Source organism: Neolamprologus brichardi, chromosome 11 (assembly GCF_056152115.1).
Source record: "Neolamprologus brichardi isolate AB-2024 chromosome 11, ASM5615211v1, whole genome shotgun sequence".
Lineage (NCBI taxonomy): Eukaryota > Metazoa > Chordata > Actinopteri > Cichliformes > Cichlidae > Neolamprologus > Neolamprologus brichardi.
Genome location: NC_142114.1, coordinates 26899157 through 26917791, shown reverse-complemented (window position 1 = coordinate 26917791; position 18635 = coordinate 26899157). Strand labels below are relative to the sequence as shown.

Below are 18635 nucleotides of genomic sequence, written 5' to 3'. Positions count from 1 at the left end.
GCTGTGACATAACTAGTATGAAGCAGGTTGAATTGAGACATTTGTCAATAAAGAAGAGATAAGTGGAAGAAGTTCTGCAACAAACTTTGTTATGCAAAGCAGCCTGAATGCGCTTTACCGATGCTCTCTGATGGAGGACTGGCTGGCTGCGCATCAACATGCAGTTTGTGACCATCTGTGGGAAATATAGGTTTGTTCCTGCTCCCCTCTGAACATAACGCAGACATGCTTCACTGTTAACACAGTTTGCATCAAGTGGGTTTTAAACTACTTCGGTGCAGAGAGAAATCACCCTCTCTGAAGGATTTTCCTATGCCGGCGACATTCCCATACGGACTTCACGGAGACTCACGACAGATCATGTTCGACTATATGGAGTTTCAAGTTTTCGGACCCGGGGAAATCGTGGACTTCTACAGCACTTCCAGTCCTTCGTGCATGTTGCAGGAGCAAGACCAGGATTTGGCAGCGTTCTTCCCCGAGCTGATCGAGTCCGACTGGCAGGAGCACCGGTACTCGCAATGTAGGTGAAACTGAGGATGAGTGATGTTGTGGTGCGCAGAAAGATCCTAATTTGTTTTGGTGTCCAGTGGAAAAAATATATAAATTCAATTCAGATCAATTCACTTTAATTTGTATAGCGCCAAATGCCTCGAGGGGCTTAATCCTCTGAAGAGAAACCAGAGTAAGGCCATGTGATTTTACTGACATTATTTCACCCAGAATGAGAAACACCCACGTTTGCCTCCATCTGTGCAGGATGTCCTCCAACCTGAAACCTCAAAAGGTTCTCAAAACGAATTTATATTAAGTGAATTTCTTTCCAGTTTAACCAGAATTTATAAAGCATCAAATCTGTAAACTGTAAAAGATTACATTAAATATTTAAACAAACTGGGGGGAAATAAAGGTAGAGTTTAAAAAAAACAAACATGTATTACATGATAAAAGAGTGTTTCTTATTACACTGACATGGACTGTAATTGTTTAAAAAGCCGGTTATAATATACTTTAATACCTTAACAAACTGGTGCAAGACTGTGAATACATGCAAGTTTAAATTCAGTGCAGACACTGGCAGCAAACCAGTGCAAGGATAGTTTTCTCTTAGTTTATGACTTCAGTATTGTATTTAATCAAATGTGCATTTAGCTTTTTATTTAGATCTTTCTACTTTCGAATCAGGAAATTGTGATTTGATTGTGTTTGCAAAGGGATGCATTTATATAACACTAACATCCACATTAACATACCTGTACAAACATAATGGACTTTAAGCCTCTTATCCCTCTAGGATCAACACACACACCTTCAAAGTAAAGCCCAAGGACGATTTGAACCCAGAAACCTCTTGCTGGTATTAACCACTGCACTGACCATGATGAAACTGGACTTCATCATATTGTGTATCAACTGCTATTAAATGGTCACGAGCTGCCTTTTAATATTTAAAGGCTGAGATAAAATGAAGCGTTATCTATTCTACATTCTTGTGCTCTGTATCTAAATGCTTTGATGCTTTCCGGGAGCCTCTTTTCTCTTAATAGATAAAGGATGTGAGAAGAAAGTGAAAACAGACTACTGAGCACATGGCAGCTCATGTCTGTGTGGTCGTCTTGGTCTGTGTTTGGGTCTGTCCAGGGACGGTCACTTTGGTGTCACCCTGGGTTCACCGGACGGTCACCGGCTCAAGAGGTCAGAGGAGAGTCAGACTGTTGCCAAAAGTGGAAGTAGCATTTTTAGTGGAATAAAGCATCAGTACAGCAATTTAAAAAAAATAAAATGTCAATCCTGGAGTACAACCTGGAATTTGGGAAAACCTGGAAACTAGGCAAGAAAATCTATTAGACTTTAGATATTTTGGTCCTTCTGATCAGGTTTGGGTTTTTATTCTCCCTCCCACAAATAATAATAATAATAAGTTTATTTTAGCAATAGAACATACAATAGCATGTTAGAAATGTGGACAAAACGTACATAAGTGGATTTTACAAAAACAAAATAAAACTATATAACATTTTATTTTTTAGTGTAATCACTGAATTGCTATTTACTCATATGATGGTAAATATCTGTTGTTTTAGTCAATGCAAGCAAAACTGCCACAATGTGGCTGTTTCCAACTTCTTTCTACATGACAGAAAATAAAATATTGTTGTGTAATAAACTGAACGCTGACAAGTTATGATGACCACATTTCATTTGTTTCTGACATTTCATTGGATAATCAAGAAAAAGATTATTGTAGGTCAGAAATAACTTTGAATTAACCTGATAATTATTATCATTACTGATAAATCTGCATACCGTTTTCCCTTGAAAAAAATCTTCAAATGTGAAGTTAACTGACAATAATTTCACAATAAGAAAAGAAAAAATCTGTAAATATATTACAGTTGATAATCTGTAAATGTAGTTTTTGTTTGTCATGATTTAAACAGCTTATCTGATTGTAGCAAGCTAAAAAACATTAGAAAAATAGGAAGTTCCTTTACCGAAGGTTGCAGGTTGCATAACAGGCAACTGAGGTTATTCACAAAAATAAAGGGTGAATCTCTGCTTTCAGTATCGCTAATAAATAACCCAGCAGGCATCAAGCAGCATGCGGCCTTAATAATTAAGCTTTACTAGTCTTTAATACCAAGTCAAGCATTTGTTATTTTATCCAGCTACATGTTGCAGCTCCTGTCTTACTGTAAACCACAATCAAAGGCTTTTAAACTTATCTCTGCCTCCAAAATCTTTTAATGTTTTTCTAGATTTATTGTTTGACTCAAACAGTGCATTGTGGTATACATCAAACAGCACCATCTAAATTGGGATGGGGGCAACCCTCTTTCCCCTACCAAATCACTTACACCACCCTGCCACACACACTTTCTGTTTCTCCGTCCTCCCTCTCATCAGTCAGTTGGGCTTGTGGCATGCTCCTGCATTGTTTTGGATCTGGGGAGCAATCGGCCTGATGGGGGTGTCCTAGTTTGACCCGCCGATTCCAGGTTCAACCAGAGGCCACGGATTCAAGGGGATGGATATGAACAATTTTTCTCGTTTTGTCCCCTTTTCAAAACAGCTTTCTTGGTTTTGTGTCAGGGCTGGAGCAGCGGAGGTGATCAGAGAGCCAGCAGGGAGGCCGAACGAGCCCCCCAGGCCGGACAAAGTATCTTCTTGGAAATGGCTTTAAAGTGGGAGTGTTGAGTGCTGTGGTGGATGTGAAGTGAAACATTCAGTGGAAAAAATGCTGTGCTACAGTAGGTCACCACATGTGGAAAGCTGTAGATATATTACTGAGTCTGTTTGTGACTCATTTTCAAATTTATGAAGCAGAGATGTGATACATGCCTGTTTAATTTTATTTGTGTAAACTGAGCATTGTGTTTGAAGTAGTGGGGCTGTACAGGATCATGCTATAATCTGCCACAGAAAAAAAGCAAGATTAGTCGACGCTTGGCTCAGTGAAGGAATCACAAGGTGATTTCATCAAAAAGTTGGTTGCTCAGGTCTGATCGGCCACGATCGGTGCCTGAATATATGTGTAACCACTCTCAGGGGCCAGTGTAGGGTCAATCTATCCTATTGTCATGACTAAAAATTAACAGAAGGTGCTTTGTATATTTGGACACAATAAAGCTTTTTTCGTTCCTTTGTTGTTTTGGGTAAACAGGCCCGAGACTTGAAGCGTTTTCTAGGATTTGAAATCACTAACTTAATGGGATAACATTGTCAGATGGGCCACAATAAATAAAAATGCATTGGCATGAACTGCAGGTCACAAGTGCCATAATTTGCCACATATCTCTCACAGCAGTTTGTTCTTCTGTGTCCTGTTAGTGAATGTGGAATGAAAACCGAATATTCTTGAAACCTTATTGTTATAAAAAGTCTTCTGAAGCATGCAAGCAGTCCACTAAATATCCTCTACATTTTAATACAATCTGCCTTTTGCATTTCTGAGCTCTGTTTGCTTCATCGTGTCAGAAATGGTTCATCAGTGATTTTTAACTTATCACTAAATGTTGGTATTTCTACTTGTTAGGTCTGCTTTGAGGAAAACTTTAGAATGCTTTGCAGATAAAAGGTCTAAAGTACATTTCATGTATGATGATAATTATTTTTGTTGACAGGTTTCTCGCTGTATATATTAGACAAATATAAAGCTTAACAAGTAAATAATTTCATTTTAAAAACTGTGCAAGGCAACAACTTATGTTACAAAATGAATAAAAGCTTCATCTATAATGAGTAATTTTTCATGTTCTGACTTCTTGTTGCAGCTGTTATTTCCCAGCAATATTTCAGCTTCAGTGTTTAAATGATGCGCTGAGTTTGATATCCATTTGAATAAATTTAACTGTCGCAGTTTTATTCTCCCTGAGATGCTCGTTTGATTTGATATAATTTTGTGTGTTTTTCAGCGGTGGAAAGTCAGAGTTCCAGCTCCAGCTTCAGCTCAGACGACCTGTTTACCCGTCCTGCCTCACCACCTCCACCTCCACGCACTTACAAACCCTGCTTTGTGTGTCAGGACAAGTCCTCGGGCTACCACTATGGAGTCAGCGCCTGCGAGGGCTGCAAGGTAACACGTCAGGCTGGTGGTCTGCTTTACAATGCCCCCTCTGTTAAGCTTGGATAAAATCCCAGACTTTGTCTTTTAAAAGTAAGTCCCTGTGTCATGCTTGTATTTACAAGATGGTCTTAGTTTTTCCTGCTAATCTCCTAAACAGATAAACGAACAAATACTTTCTTAATATGCAAAATGTGACAATATCATATGTTTTAGTTTTTTCCTGTATAAATTCACAATTTTTTTTTTTTTTACCTAAATCAGTTCAAATTAAATGAACCACTGGATAGACAGACACAGCATTTGTTTTTGTTTTTTCTTAATCCATTTTCCGTTTCTTTTCTTTTTTTTCTGAAGACCAAACAAATGAATTTAACTCCTTGTTTGAGTTAAATATCTGAAATGCATTTAAACAGGCTAAATATTTACTCTTTAGGTGTAAAGGAGTAAATTTAGGAATAAATTAATCTTTTTTGTCTAGCTTTAAAGTCCACACAGGCCTTTTTTCACATTGTAGCAACTTAATAGCTTAATTAATTAATATCTTATCATTCATTCATTGTCCCGGTGTCTCTGCAGGGCTTCTTCCGCCGCAGCGTGCAGAAAAACATGGTGTATACCTGTCACCGCGACAAGAACTGTATCATTAACAAGATCACCAGGAATCGCTGTCAGTACTGTCGGCTGCAGAGGTGTTTCGCTGTAGGAATGTCTAAGGAGTGTAAGTGTCACATCCTCTCTGAGTCACAGCAGGCCTCGAGGGATTTAGAGTCAAAATTAAACCTTTCTTTTAAAATGATTCATCTGCTATTACAAATACGACTAAAAGGTCAGTGCAGTCATGTTGTCAATTTGAATGACCAACTCAAGTTTATCAGCACGTATGGAGCTGGTCAGTTTGTGAGTGTGGTTTACTCAAAGTTATTTGTGTCAAGTTTTACATAATACTGGGTTTGTGGTTTCGTTGGGATGACCGAGTGTTCAGAAATTTGATATAAGGAAACTGCATATTTGAGAATTGGATATTACGGAGCCCCTCTGATGACATGGTCCAAAAAATAAATAAATTGTGGCCACAAAATACTACTTCGTGGGCACGAAATAGGTATAACGTGCGCACAAAATGCTAATTTGTGGGCACAAATTGGGTATAACGTAGCAACAAATTACGCATTTGTGGCAATGAAATAGATAACGTGCACACATCATATTGATGCAATTCCTGGACAGCTGCGTAGAGACATAAGCATAAGAGTAGGCTAAACCTATACATCATGGACAGAGACGGTATGATTGAGTTTTATTTTAGGCTAGGAATGAGCTACAAATGCATTTTGAAGCCTGGCAATGCAAGGAACCATTATTACGGAGAGACATTTAAACAGGATATTGAGAGCCCAGTTGCTTTACAGACGTATGACCTGGACGCTGGGATAGATTTTATTGTCAACCAACTGCAAGGGCCTGGGAAGGATCACGGTTATGTCAAGGTCAAGTGTTTCGTGTCCACAAATAAGTATTTCGTGGGCACGAAGTAGTATTTTGTGGCCACAATTTATTTATTTTTTGGACCATGTCCTCAGAGGAGCTCCATAGGATATAACTGTGTAACCTTAGACAAATAGTGCAGTGCAAAAGAAACTCTCTCCATCCAACAACCTATTTTCTCACCAGCTTATCTAACTCTGGGTCATGGAGGGGGAGGCTTTAGCCTATCACAGCTGACTTTAAACGAGAAATCCTCCCTCTCAAGTTTTCATCTTACTGAGATACGCTGATAAAAACTGCCACATAAGCGGCCTATTTATTACTGCACAATCAGAGCAACAAGCTATGTATTGAAGTTTTAATGCAATTTGTTGTTACCTATATGGTGGTAAACATGCACAAAGAAGAGACAGATTGTTTCCCATAAAAGGTGCCTGCCATTAAAACTACACGTATGTTAAAAATAAGAAATAATAATAATAATATAACAAAACAAAATGAGCAGGAAAATGCTCCTCTTATTGATCTGTGGTAATCTATATTCAAGAAAGTCTTTTTTCAGAAAAAGTTTAAGCTAAAGTAGAAGAAAAAGAAATTAAACTTCTTTTGTCAATTCAAAATGCATAATGTTGTAATATATTGTCTGTCAGCATATTTAGAGTCTTTATTGTTTAATTGTAACTGGGTAGCACTTTAAGACTGAAAATTCATAGTTTTGTTTGTCAGAGAGAAAATTTATAAAATCTAGAATAACAAACGCATATATACGACCAAGGTAATGCATATTAAAGCAAACTAAATTATAGCTACATAATAAAGGTGTAGCTTAAGAATCGCTGATACACTCTTGAGCTCTCAAAGGGAGTTTTAATGCTTTGTCATCTTAACAACCCAAGATTTTCATTTTGTTAGTGGGTTAGCAAATATTTTTTTTGTGTGGTAACTACAAACGTCTTTATTTTAGAATATATGATTAGTTGTAAGTGAGAAAAATGTGCAAATAACACTTTAACATATGATTTTCTCTTTTTTTATAAGTTCTCTGTGAAGTGCAGCAGCTCTCGGGCACAGGGACTGTACAATAGAAACAAAGGCTCTAATACCCAGCAGTGCAGTGACCTAAATAACTGAGAATGTGTTATGTGGAATGAGCAAAGGGCGGCGACAGGCCGACACTGAAGGATCCACCCATCCACATGTTTTCATTATAGTTTTTCTATGCTCAAACACGTTACATAAACATATCACATGTAGTGGACAGATGGATGCTATGTAACTGCTCTCAGGCAGCGTGTAACATGATCTCTATTGGAGTGTTTACACAATGACGGCTGGATGTAGGGCATACACAGGGAGGAGGAAGAGCAGGAGGAGTGGTTGGAGTTAAGTGTTGCGTAATCCTGAGCTTTCCTGACATGTGTGTAGCCGTCTGAGGCAGTGGGACACAGAGAAACGTGTTGACACTGTTCCCGAAGTGATTATGAAAAGCTAACCTGGTTACGCTGCTTTCACGTGCAGCCTGGAATAACACATAAGCTCAGTGACACATGCTTTCATTCCGGAGTGATTTATACCAGGAAGTAGTTTAAATTATTAAGAACCAAAACTGAAATTCCAGTGAGCTCTATTTAAATCACGCCTGATGTCTAAACATCGTTAAGGTAAAATAGGTTAAAACCGCCATTCATATACTGGTGAATGCAGTCTGCTGGGTCCTGATTAAAGGAACAGTTGTGTTTGGCTGATGGTAAGATCAGGGATCTGCCAGGGAACACTATCTGTTGCAGGACTTCCTGTTTTTTTGTTATTTTATACAGAGCTATGTCAGATTACAAGAAAAACTAACATAGAGGTCAATGTTTCTTCACTGAAACTCTGCTTAAAGGATGAAGACAATTTTTCATAAGACATCCTCGTTTCATACAACTTATTGATACACATGTGTCTTCACAGTACTTACATGGGTTGTTTATTGTCTATCTTAGAGCATTGAGAGTTTTTGCTCTCAGCTCTTATCCACCAGTGTACGTTATATCCTTGGATCACATCGTGTGCTTTTGTCGTTCCCTTGACTAAAACACTGATGCAGCCTTATTTGTCAGGTGATTCTTGCTTTGCCTCCAGCTTGCTTACCGACTTACATTAATCAGTCAAAAAAAAGTGTGGGACGTTATTGACTCATGTCCCGAGTCTCCTAACTTCTGTCTGTGCAGAAAGTCAACACTGAATTTGAAAAAAATAGTACGGCTCCTGCTTCTGGAGTCAACTGCAAAATCAGCTAATCTTTAGGATCTGGTCTCAAAAAAGGAGTCTGACATGATTTTAAGTGATCAGGATATACATACAGACAATTACCTACACTTGTGTTTTTGGTCAGTTTAGTTTAAAGATGAACATTAATTTTAAACATTAATTAATTTTAAACATTAATTTAAAACATTAAATTAATTTTAAACTTCCTTAGGAGTTTAAGTGGGTTGAGTTATGTTCATCCTAAAGTTGAAACCTTTAAATGAGGATGGTTGTCATCCTGGTAGAGCGTGCTCCAATTGGGATATAAATCTTTAATTAAAGGATAAATTTAATCACTAAGAACAGCTGTTTTCACTTTCAGTGATTCATTGCTCTAGGGGCACTAATGAGCCTAAACCATGCTACCAAAATGCCTCCCGTAACATATCAGAGCCACTAGATCACCTCACTGTAGGGACCAGTTTTCAGGTTGTTTCTTCGTTGGTATCGTTGTACGATTTTCCCTGTGTATTTGGCCTCAGACAGAAAACAAAAAAAAAACAACTTTTTTTCATATTAAACACTTTTTTGTTCTTTTAAAAGGTTAGTTTATTAACTTGAGTATATTTAATATAAATACTCAAAATTAAAGAAGATGTTTTGTAACATTAACATCTATTTAAACAGAGAATGATACCAGTTTAACCAATTTTAAACCACCTCTGGAACTGCTCGAATACCTTATTTCCTAATCATCTTATGCTCTGCGTCATCCGTTTTCCCCAGCGGTGAGAAACGACAGAAACAAGAAGAAGGGGAAGAAGGAAGCAGTGAAGATGACCATCATGGAGACGTACGAGCTGACAGCAGAGCTCGGCCTGATCGTGGAGAAAATATGCAGAGCTCATAGAGAGACCTTCCCCTCCCTTTGCCAGCTGGGAAAATACACCACAGTAAGTCCGGACATGAAGCTAACGTTTCAAAACAATAATCTTTACAGAAGGAAGACAACCTGCAAAGAGGAAAAGATCAAAGCTGTGAGGTCTGTCCAACACTTTATTATGATTTTAATTGACTTGGGTAAACATTGTATGGATGTGTAGATGAAGGAGAATTTGAACTTATATGGCAGAAACTGAAAAATAAGATTATATATCCCAAAATGTTGATACATTTTACTTATTTTAAACGAAATATGAAAAAATGTCTATTTTTCAAATGTGATTGATGACCTCGCTAAACCCTTTCCTGATGATTTTGGGCTTTTAATCACTATTTTCAAGTTTTAAAACAAAAACAATATATATTTTTTAAATTATGCTGCTCGTAATTATGATAAAGTAGGGCAGATTAGATGGCAAAGCTGCCTTGTGACTGATGAAAATGATGGTATGTTTGTGCAGCTTCCTTCATCTGGTTGTATTACATGGAAAAGACTTGAAACTAAATGGTGGCTCCATGGTTGTTATGTCCTCGTTTTATAGTCTGTGACCGAAAGAAGAAAGATGTTGACTGTCAGGGCAGTGACATTTAAATACTTGATATATGATTATTATTACCAGACAAAAACGGACAGCATTGAATACTCACTGCTGCATGCCTGGCTCATTGTCGGTCACTGTTGGATATTGTTAACACTGTCTGTAAAAACACATTCACGAAGGAGAGATCAGCAGAGCTGAGTTTATAAGTGCCTGACACTTATAAACTGATACTTTTCTATACATTTACTTGTTACATTTCTATACATTTTTATTATTGATATGCACAAACTTTATTTAAATGATAACAGTCTTATTGGCAACTCAAGCTTTAATCTCTTTCATTATCTTAAGCGCATTAAGCCCATTTAGAATCACAGTTTCACCAAACATGCCTATTTTAACGCTGTGGGTTAAGAGGAGTGCTCAGGGAAAAGCCACCATGCCAGTAGACTGCACATCCAGAACCTTCTTGCTGTGAGGCAACAAGCAAACCTCTGTTCCTCTTTGCTTATGCAGAATAAAATTTGTTAGATTGTTTGGTAACATTTGAGACTCTGATTGTTAACAAAACCAAACAGACTCCTGATCACATTCAATCTCAACATGAGGGAAAGGGTGCAAACATAGCTGCCCTCTGTTGCCTCTGGAGCTGCCAGCTCCTCCTGTCTCAGAAAAACTAGGGCCATCACAGGTGACCCCTTGCATTGCGCCCACCACCTGTTTGACCCACTGCCCTCCGGACGGCACCTCAAGACAGTCAGGTCCCACACCTTCAGCCTCACAAACAGCTTCTACCACTGGGTCATTTGAACTGTAAACAAACACTATTACTCCGTTCACACAAACCCCACCCCTAACACCCACCCACCAATCTGGGTGGAGCACCCACTCTATTCTATTCTAACATATAGCTACTGCCAATACTTACAGTACACACAATTTGCTATGTCTTCCAACATGTACAGTATGTCATGTGAGCATTTTTCTTTAGAGCAAAGGAAAACTGAATATAGGTCCACACTGAAAAAAAAACAAACTCTTTTTAAAGATATGCTGGTGAAGATGTTGATTTGCACAGATTTAACTGGTTTATTCTTTGTTAAAAGGTAAAGTAAAAGAGGAGGAGAAAATAAAGGAGTGTGTTGTTTATGTAAACATGTCCTTTGAAACTGAAAAAACTGTACATATCATTATGACACTTTCCAGTAAAAATACATGACATTGCAAGAACTGAGCTTATGTAATCAGCACTGTTGCCTTTTTACAAAAGTGACATTAAATAAATATGGTTTGGCAACGTAAGTGAGCGATGCCTGGAAGTATGAATCAAAACAGGAAACATACGAACACGAGTGACACGTGTTGTTCTGCTCTTTAAAGACTATAACACAAGATTGTATTGATTGAAATAATACACTAGGGCTAAGATGTACGACCTACATCCTAACAGTGCAGCAGATAATAGAAAAAAAAATCTTTCAAAAGTGGATACTAAATATGGACGTTTGTGCCTCTGGAGCCATTGACTTAAAAATCAATTAGCTTCTTGAATCTGAGGATTTTTTAAATTTCATTTCCATCTTAGAAAATGACTCTTTATCAAGATTTTTATTGTGGGATTTAGAGGTTTTACTCTACTTTTGAATATAAATTAGTCGCTTTTAATAGTGAATTTATTTAGGGCCTCCTTTTTTAGGCCAAATAAAAGAACTAGGACAACATATATGTCACATGTTTTTCCAATGGTCCAATGACAGCTGTAGCTCCACAGTGCTGTGCGGATTGAGGGATGATCCTTTTGCCCTTTTGATAACTCTTGTGATGAATACAAACAGGCTCAGACATCTTCTTTTAACCACTTATCCAGTTAAGAGATCCCAAACATTAGGTGAGAGGGTACAAGCATGTCTTTGGATAGCTTCAACCCTATAACCTTGGTGCTGCAAAGTGACTGATGCACTACTGTTGTGTGCTACTTCTCAGTTTGTTCAGACTGAAGGAGCTGGGTATTGAACCACAGACCTTCTAAATGGTTAAGGAGTGTAAGGGTTTCTATCCAAGAGATGTGCCTGAAACAAAGAAAAATATTACTTATACACCACATGCTGCAGTTTTTTTTAAACCTCTGTGTAATTTCAGATTTTTAATGCTGACTTCTAGCGTTCATCATTAAAAACACCCAAAAAAGTTTACCAGTTTACTTTAGCTGAAAAAAAAATACACATTTTCAGCCATTGTGGAAATGGCTAACATGTTGAATTTATTGAGCTTAATCGATAAAAGCTAAAAAGTACATAAACATATGTTAGTAAATGTTTACACTTGTGAATGATTATCTTGTAATGTTCAGTCATCTGTTATATTAAAATAGCTTGTCATATCTCATATAATTAGCATTAGCATAACTGTTACATAATTTTCATCATTATTTCTTTTTGAAGTGCCCTGTCATAATATTCTCATCTCGGTATTTTTATCCTTGTGTCTGAAACACTCTCCTTCCAGCCTAGCAACAAACAGATAAGGTTAGCAAATAAACCGTGTATACACAGTGAAGCAATTAGCAGACTCAGCAAATATACAGAAATATTTTTTAAAAAACAGCTGAACACTGAACTATTTGAGGTCACCGTAAAGGTTTTTTTATTGATTCTGGTTGTGTAAATAGGTTTGTAAAAGTAGGTCAGTATTGTATTTACTGCTCTTTGCTGATCTCAAGTTTTCAAAATATTTCAAATTTAAATAATTCAGCTATGTGCACAGCCGTTATCACGACGCTGAAACAACATGTTTCGTTTGAGCCAAACACCTGATCTTCGATTTGTTTTGTCCACTCTCTAGAACTCCAGTTCAGACCACCGGATCCAGTTGGATCTTGGCCTGTGGGACAAGTTCAGCGAGCTGGCCACCAAGTGCATCATCAAGGTGGTTGAGTTTGCCAAGCAAGTGCCGGGTTTCACTGGCCTGACCATTGCGGACCAGATCACTCTGCTCAAAGCCGCCTGCCTTGACATCTTGGTAGGTTTATTTCGAAAAATGTTTTTTGTTTGTTTTTTTTACCTTTAGATTTGTGGTTTAGCCCTCAAAAGTCTGACATATACTATAGTTTTCATTGAACACTTACCGTTTTGTATTTTATTTCAGGTAAATGACCTGAACAAGTTATGTAAAGTTGCAGCTCTTCCTGCATTTCACACCTTTGGTAGATCTTGACTCACGTTGCCTGTCGACATTCATGCCAAAGACAAACTGACAGGCAGACAGAAAGTGGTCCTCAGGCAGAGTGTTGCGTGTGTTCATCTAATTTATCCTCCATCATTTGCTGCCAAGTCTGTCATAACTGCTTTCTCAGTCTGATAATTTAGCTGCACTCTCACAATCTCTGCATGAAGTCCATCAAAAGCTCGGTGACAAAATTTCCCTGATTAATCACTCTGGGAATTTTGTTTTCCTGATTTGGTTTTCATGTTTTTTGATAGAAGTGTGCACCATATTGAACGCCAATTATATATTATTTAATATTTGTATTCAAGCAATCCTCCAGAAACAGGGCACAGCATGTAATATTATTTAAAGTTTAGATGACAAGGAGTTGGAGTGTCTAGAGTGGTCTGCTGTTACTCATACAGATGAGATATCATTACAAAGAAATAATAAAAAAAACAACAACAACTGGAAAAGCCTGAGTATTAAAAGCAGGAAGGTTTCTTTCTGAACTATTATTATGCTATATAAGCATTGAACCATATGATAAAGGCCTTCTGCCTGCAATACAGACAAATTTTGAATGATAAGGATTGACACATTTTAATGAATATAAACAGATTGTTGTTTGTTTGCTTTTGAGTCTTTTTATTTAACATTTTTTTTAAAGACAAATACAATATTATTGAAAAAAATGACTTGGTACACATACATGTTTCCTACTTTTAGATCTTGAGGATTTGCACTCGCTACACTCCTGACCAGGACACCATGACCTTCTCCGATGGCTTGACACTGACTCGTACTCAGATCCACAATGCAGGATTTGGGCCGCTGACGGATCAGGTTTTCACTTTTGCTGGACAGCTGCTGCCGCTAGAGATGGATGACACGGAAAGTGGGCTCCTCAGTGCCATCTGTCTTGTTTCTGGAGGTACTAAGTCTTCACAATCCCAATTAGATTCAAACAGATCAGAATCAACAATTAACAACTCCAAATTTGAAATTGTTGAAATGTTCGATATCTGTCTTGGACAGACCGGGAGGACCTGGAGGAGCCGTCCAAGGTAGAAGTCCTGCAGGAGCCTCTGTTGGAGGCGCTGAAGATCTACTCCCGTAAGCGGCGACCCAGCATGCCCCTGATGTTCCCCAAGGCCCTCATGAAGATTACCGACCTACGTAGCATCAGCGCTAAAGGTCAGGGGAACCCCAACTTGTCACAAAGTATTTCAATTCATAGATTACAGTTTGTTACAGTTTGTACAATCCTGCTATTCTATTTTGAATGACTGCCAATATTACTGCATTACTTTTGTCCGAAATGTAAAACCTTTCTGATCAGAACGTTGCTATGTTTACCCAGGATTAGTAAAAAGTATTATGTATTAGATGAATGTCACATGATTAAGCATTCGTATTAGTATACTAAGTATTAGCAAGCGTTTAATTTATCATTTATACAGCATCACTCCTCCTTAGTATGTAATTTATAAATATAGCTATATTATTATGAAAATGATTATTACTAGAAATGATTATGCATTGGAAGGCCCCTGTAGCTGTGCATGGTGTAACAGAAACAGATGAATAAACATATCTGTATTTATAAGTGACATACTAAGGAGGAGTATTGCGTTATAAATCGTGAATTAAGCTCTTGCTAATGCCTTACTAATACTGTACTATTTTTTATAAAGTATTACCTGCATTTTTAATGACTATACTTCTTTAATATTTAAAAGTTTTTGTAAGACAAACGAAAAGAAAACAATTTACTCCTCCTATCATCTTTTTGTCTTTTGAAATGTTTTTATTTATTTATTTATTTATTTATTTATTTATTTATTGTTTAATTCCTCTAGATAAAAACCGGGTGGAAATAACTTTGGGTTTAGTGGAATTTTCTTTGACTGTTTTCAAATCTTCCTTTTCTCAAAGTGCTTTCATCTGCACAGTGTTTGTTGAGTGTCTCACAGTGAATTTGCTGTCATCAATGGCTGCCTGCTACAGAACTAGTGTTACTATTAATAGGCTACCACATAATAGTTGAGCAAAGTGTTCTTTGCCTCATGCTGCAAGGCATGTTATGCATTTCATCCTCCTCTTAGTGTAACCGGTGGGTTCCTACATTGTGTATCTGACACACTCCAGCTCCTCTCCCACAGGGGAATTGTAGCTGTGCATTTATTTTCACATTAAACATAAAGTACAAACTTATGTGCAGCATATTTGGCACAAGATAAAAACCAGCACAACATTTGACATGCCTGACAATCAAAGGTGAAAGCTGGTGTCAGTAAATACGGGTGAAACGCAGACGTTGTTTATCTATATCACATTAAGTCTCCCTGCCAATAAAGCTTTACACGTGCATTGTTAAACCATGTCTACAGGAGCTGAGCGAGTGGTGACACTGAAGATGGAGATCCCGGGCTCCATGCCTCCACTGATCGAGGAGATGCTGGAGGATCTGCAGAACCTGGAGAAACACCAGAAGTCGGTCACCACTCAGCACACTCACGCCGTCTCCTCACAGCACATGAACTCTGCTGATTTTCCACTCTGAAGCTGCTCAAAGAACTTTTCTTTCCTCCGAGGGAAATCGCTCAAAGGCGCAGCTGCAGATCAGAGAGTAACTTACCTCAGTTATTGTCCAGAGGTCAGAGCTCGATCTGCAGATATGACTCCATGTTTAAAGAAGAGATTTAAATCACACATTAACAAGTATTTCTGTAAACAAAAATCCTACTTCAAAGGAAGATGCAGTAATGCTTTAATCTCCATTTTTATAACCTCTGAGAATCACTCTCAGTCTTTTCTTTACTGTTTCTGGTTTTTACTGTATTTATATTTGCATGAAATATCACATGGATTAATTTTACCTCATTTAGCATTAGTTATAGCAAGATAGTAAATATAAGGAATCAATCTTTAGGTTTCATATACAAATTTCTCAAACTCGGTTTGTACAAAATTAAAGGGAAAAGCAATGTTTTTTCCTCCATAAGTGTTCATAATCGGAGTTAACAAACTAATGTGTCTGAACTGACACAGTGTAGAAAATGAGGGATTAGAGATGCATAAGGACAATAAACATAGCAGTGTTTGTATGAGCTTGTCAATGTTAGAATCTCTTTGTGAAGCTGCTGTGGTAAAATTTGTTGGAAATCTGCTGGACTCGTTTACAGCTTGACAGATTTATTACAAGAGTAAGCTAATGAAAATATACAACTTTATTCTCTTTTTTACTTTCTAAATGGAAAAAGGTTTTCCCACTATTATCATAAAGCATATTATTGGGGCTGGATATTATTGTTATTATTATTTTGATACTGAGAAAACATGTTGGTTGCTGTATGAAGATTGTACAAAAACATTTCCTAGATTTTCAGCCATGATTGTGCTGTGGCACCACTCTCCTTAACTTTCTCTGTAGTGCCAGTATCAGGTGAAAAATATTTTTGACCGCTATTTAAGGAGGACCTATTGTGCTCGTCCTTATTTCTTGTCATATCTGTACTCTTACAGTGATAGATGCTTATATTAAAGATGGCTAAAAAATTTAAATATTGAGGTCTGAGCCAAAAGTTCAGGCTTCCTACAAACAACTGTTTTTTGTGTTTGTTTTTTGGTTATAGTTTTTTATACTTTTGGCATAGCTTCAGCCATGAGCACAGAAACTTTGTCTTGAGAGGTCAAAGGAGCTTGCAAAGAAAAGCTTCTGGACTTCTTTAAGTTACTTGAAGACGTTTCACCTCTCATCCGAGAAGCTTCTTCAGTTCTAAGGTCAAATGGTGGAGAGTCCCAGATAAACCTTGTGGGAGTTTCCCCCCACAGAGGGACAAAGGACCCTCTGATGATCCTCTAATCGCCTGAGTCAAGGTGTGACTCAGGCGATTAGAGGTGTGGGTCCCAATGATAAGGTGGGGCCAGGTTTCACAATGAACTCACCCGAAACTCTGGCTGATTGGGACCCACACCCAGTTTCACACCTTGACTCAGGCGATTAGAGGATCATCAGAGGGTCCTTTGTCCCTCTGTGGGGGGAAACTCCCACAAGGTTTATCTGGGACTCTCCACCATTTGACCTTAGAACTGAAGAAGCTTCTCGGATGAGAGGTGAAACGTCTTCAAGTAACTTAAAGAAGTCCAGAAGCTTTTCTTTGCAAGCGCCTTTGACTACGATGACCTGGATGACTGAGAACCTTCACAGACATTTTGTCTTGAGAGGGGCAGCCAATCCTAAGAAAGAAGGAAGGGAGCTAAAATGTCCTGTTTGAGGTGGTCAGTGAACTGAGGGGCCAGTATAAGATAAATGTATGAATCATACAAATCTACTCTAATGGAGTCCAATAATAAAAGTATTTAACTGGAAATGAACATAATCACTTAATGATAAAATACCTGCAAAGCTGACAACGTTTCCATCAGCATGTGAATAATGATAGCCTTCTGTGAGTGTGTTAGCATTCAAATGTTCACATTTATCTTAAGGCGCTTAGCTGCTAGCATGGCTAAATGTCGTAATGAACTTGCTTTGCACACAGAGTGGACCGTGGGCATTACAGTGACAGTATCACAGCATCTGAAATCTGTGTGATCATAAATTCACACAAATGCTAACAAAATGCAACAAATGATGAGACTGTAACAAATTAGAAACTAATGTGATAATTTTACATTAAAGATACACGGACCTTAACCTGCTTTTTGTAAGCCTCTGAGCAAGCATCTCAGTACTGTAAGAACTCAAATGTGCCTATTTTAATTGTGCTCAAACTTTTCTATGTCTTGACATTTCTAAAAGTGATTTTACTTATTTTGATGTCCACATCCCAAACGTTGCAGTAAGACATTGCATTGTATCATTTTACATGTTGCATTAATTTGTTATATCACTAAACAGATCACATTTCATATGCTTTTCTTTGTTCTATTAAAGTCTTGTGAATTAAATTTTATGCTGCTCTGTCATGTTTGCACTGAGAATTTAAGTATTTCTTTTTCTGGTTCAAGTTTAATTTCATGGGGCTGTGAGGTTGTTTGAGGTCAGACCATATTTACTCTAAAGGCTCATGCTGCCCCCTGTTGATCAATCGAAGAACTGCATACAGCAGTAAATAATTTTATCTGATGACGTGTCCTAAGTGGGTGCAACATTTAGAGTAAGGAGCTACGTTAGAGATTGCTGTCTAACATATTTTATCACTTTGATAAAATTGGAAAAAGCAAATAATTACAGACCAAATAAGAATAAAATCACCACTGTACTTATTTCCCTTTCTTTGTGTTTTGATAGTTGTGTGTCCTTTAAATTTCTTTAATGTTTCTTGTTTGTCTTTGTCTTTCCCATTACTGGTCTGTGTTTTTCATTTCTGTTGCATTTTTAACCCCTCAAAAATAAGACCATCATCATCTCAGTGGGTTGTTATAGTAATGAATAAACTTTAATTAGTCTGACGTTTCAGCAAATCTGATTTACGTGTATGGGAAAATTAAATGAAACTGAAATTGTGTAATTAACAGTTAAACCCTGACTATGCTGCAAGCAAACCTAATGTGCATGACAGTGATTCCTTTATGTTACTGAAGAATGGATTCTTTCCAAATGAACCTCCATCAATATCAATGGTGGAAAGTTCTTAATATTTCCCATTTAATCC

General features: G+C 37.6%; 1 protein-coding gene across 1 annotated transcript; it reads left to right on the top strand.

Annotated features, from left to right (window-relative positions):
* Nucleotides 1-16591, top strand: LOC102800168 (retinoic acid receptor beta-like). The gene is made up of 8 exons (XM_087848460.1): nucleotides 1-523; nucleotides 4416-4576; nucleotides 5144-5285; nucleotides 9071-9237; nucleotides 12610-12786; nucleotides 13702-13906; nucleotides 14011-14169; nucleotides 15366-16591. The coding sequence occupies exons 1-8, from the start codon at nucleotides 313-315 to the stop codon at nucleotides 15536-15538; spliced, it is 1395 nt and encodes a 464-aa protein (XP_087704586.1). The 5' UTR covers nucleotides 1-312; the 3' UTR covers nucleotides 15539-16591.
* Nucleotides 16592-18635: the final 2044 nt, after the last annotated feature.

Excerpts from the sequence above, each read along its gene's own strand:
- LOC102800168 (XM_087848460.1), top strand. The coding sequence starts at position 313 with ATGCCGGCGACATTCCCATACGGACTTCACGGAGACTCACGACAGATC. Across the intron at positions 9,238-12,609 it reads AGCTGGGAAAATACACCACA|AACTCCAGTTCAGACCACCG; the intron begins GTAAGTCCGGAC and ends TCCACTCTCTAG. Across the intron at positions 14,170-15,365 it reads ACGTAGCATCAGCGCTAAAG|GAGCTGAGCGAGTGGTGACA; the intron begins GTCAGGGGAACC and ends CCATGTCTACAG.